Raw genomic sequence first — 10,339 nt, forward strand, 5'->3', positions numbered from 1 at the left:
TGGAAACTGGGCAATACACCAGTGTATGTGCTTAGCACTAACTGGGGGCCAGGTGCCTTATATGGTTTATGTCACTTAATATTCACAAACCAAAGATATAGAAAATGCCACCATTCCATTTCAGAGCTGAAGAAGTTTAAGGTCTTCGGGGTTGGTGACCTGACCAAGATCTTATGACCATCAACGTGAATTCAGATTTCAAACCACAGCCCTAGATCCTTAGGCTATGGTGGCCCACCCCAAGCCCAAAGAATTAGAACCTACATGGGAAGGGCCCACTTCAGTCTTTCAAATAATAATCACACATGCCCAGGGAATAGAAACCCAAACCAGCTGACACCAAGGGTGGTATCACATTGGAAGAGGGCCTTTCTCTGCTTCCCATCCAACCAGCACTGTGACTTCCAGCAGGCAGAGCTCCTCTGTTTGATCAGTGGTTCCCCATGAGAGTGATGACAGCCTAGGACCAGACAAGAGATGTACTCCTTACGTCCTAGCCACCGGACAGTCAGGCCTGGAGGTGGCAAGCCCCAGGAAGTCAGACTTCAGCTGCCAGAGGCCCAAGCTATCTCAGAAGAGTCAACAGACAGAAGGGGGTAGACTCAGAAGACAGAGTGACACCAATTAGGACAGGGAGCTTTAGCACTCCAGGGTTTATGCCCCAGAGGATAGAACTGACCAGAACAAAACAAGTAAGACTAGCCAGGGCGAATGCCTCTTCCCTGCTGATGCCTGGCAAAGCTCTGATCTCCCAACTTGTATTTATTTTTAATTCAAAATAAAACAAACATGGACAATGGAATCCAACACCTCCAAAAAGGTTCCGAAAAGACCAGATCAGCCAATGGGTGTTCTGGGGGTCCCAACCAGCACATAGGCTGGGCTGTTTTCCAGTACCATTCTTCAAATGTTTATCTCAGTCAGGATGACATACGTGGATGGGTGGCTGATCTGGGCTGCCCCACACTAGGCCCAACCTGGCCTCTGTCTGGGTACCAAGTTCAGCATAGGAATGGCAGGCCCTCACACATCTGCCCAACAATGACCTTGAGGTCTTCAAATGACTGAAGAGAAAATTTTTGTGCAGTGGGTTTCAATGCTGCCAGACAAGCCTTATGGCATGTGGCCCTTCCTCTGACCCTCCTGAGCCTGCCTTCACTTGTCCCAGTGAGTGGCCTCACTCTCCTCCAGCCCCAACTGGAAGAACTTCAGCCTCCTGGAACTCCTCCTCACTGAATGGACCACATACATGGGTGTGGAAACTTGTTGCCATCTTCCACAGCTCCTATAAAGCTTACTCCAGGCACCCCAAGACATTCACAGTGGGATTTGATACCAGCCTCCCAGCTGTAAACACCCAATGGGGCCTGCCAAGCAGTAGCTCACTATGACCCAGCAGAACAGATACCTTTAGCTCACTATGACCCAGCAGGACAGATACCTCCTCCATGGCTCTCCCCACTCCACCCACCTGCCCAGGCCCTCTGTGTCAAGTAAGCCCCTTCCCAGGTGTACCTCTGTGTGAAGAGGCCATTGCCCCATGTCCCCACAGACATTTGCTCACTCCCATGCAGCTCCCTAGGCTGGGCTCCTGGCACCCATGTAGGGACAGGGACAGAGGAAGCATGGTGACTATATGCTGCATCCCAGAGCACAGGGTACTTGCCCTGCATCACACAAAGGTTCACACAGACCCAGGACTCCAAAGAGTACATTGCTCCCTAGAAAAGGCATGTTTCCTGTAAGACTACCCTAGTATGAGGCTTCCCACCTGAAGGCCACCCCTCTTACCTTGTTTCTTTGGTCCACCGACATGCCATTCCTGCTCCATATAGCCTGGCAAAGAAGGTGTACTCAATTAGTCCTTCCTGTCCCAAGCTATACTGGGCTGTCCCTGGTGTATGCCACAGGACAGAACTTTTCATGCCACATCAAACTGCCTATCTCAGAGCTCATGGGCTAGACCCTTGCCAAACCTCTGCTGTGCTATCTGAAAAACAAGATAAAGAAGTGAAGATTCAACAAGGTCAGGTGATAAACACAGGATATAGCACATAGGAGGCCTTAGACAATGTCAGTTCCCTAAATACAGAGGCAATCCCTGTTACTTGGGCCTCTTGTGTAATATAAGAATTCATTTCCTAGCAATGCTATTAAAATAAAGCCACCAAGAGTCCTGGGAGAGTAACAGCAAAGATCTGTGGGCAGACTGAACAGAGGTTAAATACTTTTACAGAAAAATCAAGATCTTGCTTATACACATTGCAAAATATGTCCCAAAGTTCAGAGCCCAGAATGAGCAGAAATGTGGCTCTTGGAAATCAAGCCCTTAAGAGACAGCCCAGCTGCATGGAACTGCAAGCCCAAGGCTGTGTCCTATGGTCTATAGGCAGCTGATGTTCAAGTGAGAGGGTGGGTTCAGGTGACATGGGATCCCCACTGTCCCCATCACTGGCTTAGGACCAGGTCTGGAGACTAGGCCAACTTCAGAGCCACAGTTATTCATTCTGGGGCCGCTCCAGAGCAGCCACAGCAGCTGGGGCGCCGCAGTGACTGCATGACGGCCCGCAGCGGTCCCCTCCGGCCCTCTGAAGACAGGCTGTCCTCACTGGCTGGTGCCCGCTGCAGCTGTTCAAATTGCATCTCCAGGTGTTTCTGGATGGCCACACCAAGCACCTCAGGATCCACAGAGGCTCCATACACCTCCCATGTCATCCCCTCAGCATCCCATCGCACATCCCGTACAGGTGATGATGCCTCTTCCAGGCTGGACCCCATTGTTACTTCTGGGAACATGTGCAGGGTCACAGGTGCTTCCAGGGATGGACTGGTGGCCACAGCCTTGCATGCTGCCACTGGTGCTGCCTGTACCCCAGCATCATGGGCTGATGCCAATCCTGGGGTCAAGTCAGTGGCTGAGGTCATGGTCCACACATCTTTTGTCCTGGAGCCAGACTCTGTGGCTAGGCCTGTGGGTCCCCAAGTACGGGCACAGCAGTGGGGGTGCCCAGAAAGCGCCCCAGGCAACTTACAGTGGAACTTCATCCCATACTGAGCCTGCAGCCCAGACTCACTCACTGATGCGACCAGTTTAGGAAAGGCCAGGATCCCTGTGGCAGGCAGAGCATGGCAGCAGCCACCAGCCACTGCCTCCCTCACGCTACAGAGCACAGTTGCTGGGGGTAGATCATAGCAGGAGGTGGTGGACGGCTGCTCAGGAGCTTTGGGTTCACCCTGGGCACTGCTGACATGGGCAGTTTTGCCCTCCAGGTCTAAGGGTAGCACCCACACCTGTCTTTCCCCTAACATCCAGGCTGAATTAGAAGTCCCTCCCTCTGGAGCTGGATCACTTTGCAGGACGGCAGGGGCCTGGCCAGCAACGCCACCAGGCCGCAGCTGAGCCTGGTGAACAGGTGAGCTGCCAAGCGCAGAGCAACTGAGGCTGGCCTTCCGAGCACCACCATGACCCCGGGTCTGGGAGCTACGGACCAAGTCTGAGTGGCTCCTCTGCACAGCTGCCACATTGAGGGCCCGTAGATTACACAGGTCACCACTGCCCATGGTGGACACATTGCCAACGGTGCTGCTCCGCCAGTGACCCACAGCACCAGCTTGTGACCCAGGGCTGGGGGTCTGTGCTTGTTCCATGCTTTCAGTCTGGCACCCCTCTTCCTCCAGGGTCCAGGGCCTAGTGCTGGCCTCACTTGGCTGGGCCTGCCACACAGTACTGCTGGCACTCTTGCGCAGCTCTGGCCTCTGCTCCCGGCCTTCACATAGCAAGCTGGAAGAGCTCTGAGACAGGGTCTGTGGGCGGGGATTGTGGGGTGCCTGGGCACCTGGCTCAGGGTGTTGAGAGCTCATGGCCGCCTGTAGAAGAAAAAAAGAAAGTGAATGGAGTCAAGTTGGGAGTCGGCACCTCAGCTGGACTCTGCTCTGAGCTAGCTCACACTGTTCTAGGCACACTGAGGAGGCCACTTCAGTCCCAGTCTGCCTGACCAATCAGAACCATAAAGAAGTCAGAGACAAGATAGATACCAGACACGCCAATCAAGATCTTCCCACACGATGTACAGACAACACTACAACTATCTAATAATCAGTATCTCAGATATAGGGCCCTGGAGATCATCACCATACCAGCTCTTGACTCTACTTATGAGGTGGAGGTGGGGGCAGAGGGAATCCAGGGGAAAGGCCAAGTGTGCTGGAGCCCTAGAGTGAGCATGTAGCATCATGGGAGAGTTTTGAGACAACAGATCACATTCAATTAACACAGAAGTATTACAGAATTTTAACAGTCAGCACGCTGGACTGAAAAACACTATCCTGAGTCCTCCTGGGCCTGGCAATGTCCATCTTACTAGGGACTGAGGCCTCCCAGGTACAGAGTAGGGACTTGAAGGTTTGTAGGGTGAGGGAGTAATAGCTACTAGGCATGCTGAGAACTTCCTGGGGATCTTCTCATGCCCCTCTCCCATCCTCTCTGGCTTTGCCTAGCTGAGCTGTCACATCTCTGAGACTCCCACCCTACCTGTAGGTCAGGGGAACACCACCATCAGCCCTTAATACTGGGTATCGCTCAGCATCTGTCCATTCCTCTGCAGCCACAATTTCCCAAGTCCTTGCTGTATGCTGTACTCCTCTGCAGCTGGGAATGTGGGAAACATTTAGCTCTGGCTGTACCTGAGGATGGCCATCCAGCAGACGCTCAACAGCAAAACTCAGGTATACCCTCTCAAAATTCCAACTCCCTCTTCCCAGCATGCCTACATCTTTCTTATTCCCTACTCCAGCCACACAGACCTCCCCCAACAATCCCAGAGCTCCCATAGTAGTAGTCCCCTTTCCAGTTCACTATCTCCTCCTGAGACCCAGCTGGGCAACCTCCATCCCTGTCTCAGCATTGTGGGGCCTGCTTAGAACAATCTGGTTGACCTGAGTCTTCCCACAAGCCTAAAGTTAGTAGAGTCAGTCCTATGGCCTGTTCCTCACCACCTGACCAGCATCTTGTACTGGCACACAGTTGGCAATCAGATGTCTGTTGCATGTCTGACAGAATGAACAAATATAAGAACAAGCCTATGGAGGAGTGGGCTCAGAGCCCAAAACTCAGTCTGAGGGGAGGCCCTTCCAAGACAGCAAGCTTGCATCCAGGGATGGTGGGAAAAGGCTTTCTGAAGGATCATCATGGAAGAAGGCTGGAGACAGAGGAAGGTGCTTCAATAGAAGAAATGTGTGGGCAGGTGACCACACATGTTGGGGGCACATAGGAAAGTAGCAGGCAGGCTTGGACATGGACAGGGTCAGGGAAACTGGGCCAGCCCAGCCCTGGTCAAATGAAGATCACTTTGAGACTCTCTGCCAGGCAGGATGGGCTGGAGAGACAAGACAGGTACAGAAGGCAGCAGTTTTGGTTTGGGCAATCCCAGCCCTGCCCTCCACCCCCTGGGTGATAAGGACTGCCAAGAAACCAACTACCTTGGCAGGTGAGCAAAGCCACCTGAAAGGGAATGTGGGAAGGGCTCCTGAATTCAGTTTCTGTCTCAGGAGAACCTATAATGGGAAGGGTTCTGGAGCCTTGGTGTAGAGTCTGGCTCAGTATAATTGCCTGCTATGATGGAAAGTTTCCACTCGGTGCTGTCCAGTGTGGTGGGCACTAGTCACATGTGACTCCTGAGCACCTGACAGGCAACTGTTGTAACCGAGAAAACTGAATTTCTGATGTTTTTAAATTTAAGTAATTTCAACAATTGACCATACAAGGCTAATGGCTACTGTAGTAGACCAAGCCACTCTGAACATAGCCAATGTTGTAAGGAATGTCCCATCCCATCTGGTCCTTGGGGCCAATGCCAGACTGGATGAGTGGCCAAGAAAAGACTCTAGCCCAGCCACTGCCCTCAGGGAGCTCTAATAATGTGGATGGGCAGAGGAAGGCATTAAAGCCAATGGCAATAACAGTGATGATAATAATAGCTTTGAACATTCCAGGCAGGGGCCACATCCTTTGTAAATATTGTCTAATTTCACTGTCACACCAACCTCATGAGGTAAGTCATCATCCCCATTCTACAAATGAGGTCACAGCTCAGAAGCTTAGTGACCTGCTCAAGGGCACAAAGCTGGCCAGTGGCTCAGTCAGGAATCAAGCCCATGAGTGTATGAGGTTCTCTGCCCCTCTGACAGTGCAGATCTCTGTCCTGGCCACTGCCATCAGCCAGAGCCCTAGCACCTATCCTACCATCTGGCACTCCCAATGATGTTCATAATATGCCACTGGAATAAATGAGTGGGAGCAGAGCTTGCCCCCAACCTCACCTACTTCCTAGGTTGCATGGACTAAGGAGGGCAAAATTTCACCTGCAGAAAAAAAGACCTAGGTAAGGAGACAACCACCCAGCCATGGTCTAAGAACCCCAAGGAAGCCCCATCAGAACAACCTACACAGCCCTGGGGTAAGACTCACCATTTTGGATCTTCCTAGGGCAAAGGTCAATAAAGAGTCAGACCAACCCCTTGACCCCCTGAGGAAATAAGTGGGACAAGACTGAGGGAACCCCAAGCTCCACCAAGACCTAGTGAAAAGCCATTAGTGAAGAGAGTATTGCTGCACCTGCTCCCCAGACACTGTCCAGTGCCCAGAGTGGGCCATCCCCCCCAGAGAGACCAGAAACCCCAATGGCTGGCAGGCTATATATCTACTGGTTCCCTTCCCTACCGTACACTATTCTACAAGTGGTAGATGACAAAACTCAACCTTGGAGCAGTCCAAAAATGCCTAAGAACTAACAGCTGCAAGGGGCTATTTTAAAGCCTTACCAGTGTATCAACCACTCTCACACGCAGCAAGCAACCAACGACACTAGCTCAGCCAGGGTGACTGTTGGATCCACCTGATCAGAAGTTCCAATTCTCACCCCAGCTGAGGAGCCCAGACATTTGGGATGTGCCCAAGAGGACCACCAAGGAGCCCATCTCAGACCACACTGTGGAGTCCATATAATTACTCTTAAGCAGCAGGTACCTAGATGGCAACTTCTGTGTCCAGAAAACCACAGCAGGAAAACCAAATCCACAAGGTACGTGATGGGAGGACAAGGACTCGTCACATCCTAAACTATGAAAGTTACTTCTGAAGGACCAGGAAGGGATGCATCCCTTACAAATCCCTCAAATCCCTGGCATAGAAGGGGTATGGTTACCTACTGCACGTGGTTTGATCCATCTCAGCAAAAGAGTAGCCTAACTCTAACACACCAGGCTAAAGTTGGGTAGTGTAAGCATGGAAAATTCCTAAGGGGGGAGGGGTGAAGGGACAAAGCCAGCCTCTCACAGAGATGACACAGGGCCAGGAAAGAGCTCTGGGGGTAAGTATGGGGCAATAGCCTCAAAAATGCCACTATGCTCACCACAGAGAGATCCAAACCCCTGAGAGCCCCAGAGTCCCGCCCCTCTCTGGGTGAGGGACTGTCCTCTCCCTGGGAGTGATGTGGGTGTCTCATGGGCCAGCAGTCACAACCTAGAAGCAGCCCAGGTGGCCAGTGTGTTCCTACCTATATACTCACCAGCACAGGCAAGCAAGGGCATATGCCTCACCGTGGTCACACCAGAGAGGCCGAGGCACGGGCCTGTTTTGCAGTGGAAGTCTGCAGGAAACAGTGTCCACACTGCTGCACTCTGCATGCCAAACACAGGCCGCCCCTGCTGCGGGCAAAGGCCTGAACGCACCACACACCACGCAGCCTCCCTGGCCCTTACCTCCCGAACAATGTCCACAGGGGCCTTAGGGAGAAGGACCTGACACAAGCCTCAGAACTAGGGTCTGTAGACCCTTCCAGGACAAAGGCAGTGACTGAAGGGAGATGGGGCAGTAGGCTTGCGGGTAGGGATGCCAGACCAGAGAGGTAAAGGGTGGGGTGTTGGCCACCGAGGAGGGAAGGGTACGGGATGCGGATGCTCAAGAAGAGGGGCCGGGAGGCGGGGTGGAAGCCAAAGGGGACACGTCCCAGACAGAGAAAGGAAAAACCCGAGGCTGGGCAAAGGAGACAGAAAAGAGAGGACCGGACAGGGCGAAGGAAGGCGAGCCGGGGAGGGATGCGGCCACTAGGACGCTAAAGCATTCAGCCCGGCCGGATGCCGAGGGTCTGCGCGCAGGCGGCGGTGAGGAGTGGGTTCGGGGGCGCAGGAAGGGGCGGCGCCGCCTAGACCACCCCAGTACCCTACACCGCACGCACCAAGCGGGCCTCTCACCCTGTCGCCCTCCGGGGGCGCGCAGGCCAGCGGAAGCGAGGTTTCTGCGGCCGCCACAGGTGCCCGGAGCCGCGGCCCAAGATGGAGCCAGGCCTCACCGGGTCCGGCCCGCCGCCGTCCAGTCGTCCGCGGAGCCCGCGCTGCCGAGGGCCCGATGGGGCGGCTGACACCCTGGGCCCAGCTCAGGGGTACCGGGGGCGGCAGCCAGCTCACCTGGGCCCGCCGGGTGCTCTCGGTCAGCTCACAGCCCCGGCCCCGCCCCCGGGCCCTGGCCCCGCCCCCTACGCCCACTCCCCGCCTCTAGGCTCCGCCCCCGAGATTGCCGGCCCTTCTTCCGGACCCCTCCTCAAGGCTGTCTCTCCACGATGGGATCTTTGAGGCCCTCTCTGCCTCGCCATCCCCTTTTGACCCAGACCTGCCCTCCAATCTCCCAAGGGCGCCATCATCCTGTCCCAATCTCACTGTCTTCAGCCTTGCGTGGCTAGCTCTCCACAGTCCCTCCAGGCCCCAAGTTCACTTCTTCAGCACTTTGCCCCTTCAACTCCTGTTCCCCGTGACCCTACTGTTTACAGACCATTTCCCCACCACCCTGCCCCCATGTTCTTTGTCATCCTGCCCAACCCCCTGCCCTCCCACATACACACCTTTTCCTCTAGGTCCTACTAACCCTGGTGATCACTATCTCCAGTCCTTGTAGCCTTCCAGCAAGAGGTTGGGGATTCATCAGCACTGGATCCCACAGTACCATCATCTCAGTTCTAGTCTTACCCCGAGTTCCCAAGCTTGACCCAAGTCCTATCAAGTCTACACTCCCAGCCTGGTCCTCCAGAGCACCTGCCCATGCCCCAGGACCCCAACTTCATTGGCTCCTTTCCCAGGGTCACAACCTCACTACATCCTGAAGGCCAGTATTCTGGTACTCTGTTACTCCATCCACCTCCACGACCATGCCCACCTTTTCCCTGTGACACAATCCACTACAACTTGGTGCCTTCAGTCTTCCAGCTTGCTTCAAGCATGCCAACAGCTATCATTCAGCGACCACCAGAGGTGAGCAGACCTTACTGGGTCCTGCATTCTTTCCCCACAATTTCCTGAAGTCCTGAAATTTCCTTCCTTGCTCTTTCCTTGTCTCTCCCTAAAAGCTCTACAGACCCCAGGATTGTGGGGGACCTGGGAGCCCCATTGCTCAATATCCCTCAATATTCCCAGGCACAGAGGACAGAAAGCCATCCCACCCAGACCTGACTGGATCCCTTCCACCCTCAAGAACTTCCTGGTACTCATACCCAGGGCCACATGGTAAGAGAAGCCTGTGCTGCCTCTGAGCGCCAGTCTTGGAGAATCAAGTCCCAGTGTTAGACAGCAGCTCTAGGGGCCCCACTTGTTTGTCCAGCCCTGGTCTGGGGTCTCTGCACTCCTCCCAGATAGTGATGGGGAGCCACCACTAACTCTGTCCCTCCTCTAGTTTGGGGGGCGGATCTCCAACTGTTCAGAAAGACCTGGACTGTCCTAATTACCTCTTTCTAGCAGGGCCTCAGAGCACTTTCTCTAACTCTGAAAGACAACTGTCCTGAAAGAGCTGAGCACCCTAACCAACAGAGGTGGTCAAGTAGGGGTCTCAGTCTCTTGCTTACCCACCACGCACAGTTTGCCTGAGGAATCCTGCCCAAAGGGCCTATAAGATTTGTCAGGGCCACGAACTACCTTGTGCCACTGACCAGGGATTAACACTCTACACATTTATATTCACTTTCCAGTGAAGTCACCTGAATCCTAAGAAGGTATGAGGCATATGTGGCTACACTGAGAGCCAGTGCAAAGCTCCAAACTCGGTGCTTCTGCTACTGAGACATCCTGACAGCCCTCCAAAAACCTTACCCTGTATGCTGTAAGGAAGCCTACTCAAGGTTGGATGTTAACAGATGTCTGCAACACTGGATATCCACAGACATGGTCTGACTGGACCATGCCACCAGGATCTCTGAGCATCACCTTGTTCTTGGCCTCTTGGCCCACTCTTTCCCTTCTTGCATTTATGGCTTGGCAAAGAGGCTGTCCTAGTTAAAGCTGTGGCCCAGGGACAGCC

General features: G+C 53.7%; 1 protein-coding gene across 2 annotated transcripts; it reads right to left on the reverse strand.

The window, feature by feature from the left end:
• Positions 1-2,061: 2,061 nt before the first annotated feature.
• Gprin2 (G protein regulated inducer of neurite outgrowth 2) lies at positions 2,062-8,360 on the reverse strand. 2 transcript variants are annotated; one of them, XM_008834134.3, is made up of 2 exons: positions 8,251-8,360; positions 2,062-3,867 (listed from the first exon to the last, which is right to left on the reverse strand). In XM_008834134.3, exon 2 carries the CDS (start codon positions 3,859-3,861, stop codon positions 2,503-2,505), a length of 1,359 nt encoding a protein of 452 aa, XP_008832356.1. In that variant the 5' UTR covers positions 3,862-3,867; positions 8,251-8,360; the 3' UTR covers positions 2,062-2,502. The 2 variants fall into 2 exon arrangements, with proteins under 2 accessions (XP_008832356.1, XP_029419921.1); XM_029564061.1 differs by having other exon boundaries at positions 8,235-8,356.
• Positions 8,361-10,339: the final 1,979 nt, after the last annotated feature.

Source organism: Nannospalax galili, unplaced genomic scaffold, assembly GCF_000622305.1.
Source record: "Nannospalax galili isolate Female #2095 unplaced genomic scaffold, S.galili_v1.0 scaffold996, whole genome shotgun sequence".
Taxonomy (NCBI): domain Eukaryota; kingdom Metazoa; phylum Chordata; class Mammalia; order Rodentia; family Spalacidae; genus Nannospalax; species Nannospalax galili.

Excerpts from the sequence above, each read along its gene's own strand:
- Gprin2 (XM_008834134.3), bottom strand. The coding sequence starts at position 3,861 with ATGAGCTCTCAACACCCTGAGCCAGGTGCCCAGGCACCCCACAATCCC.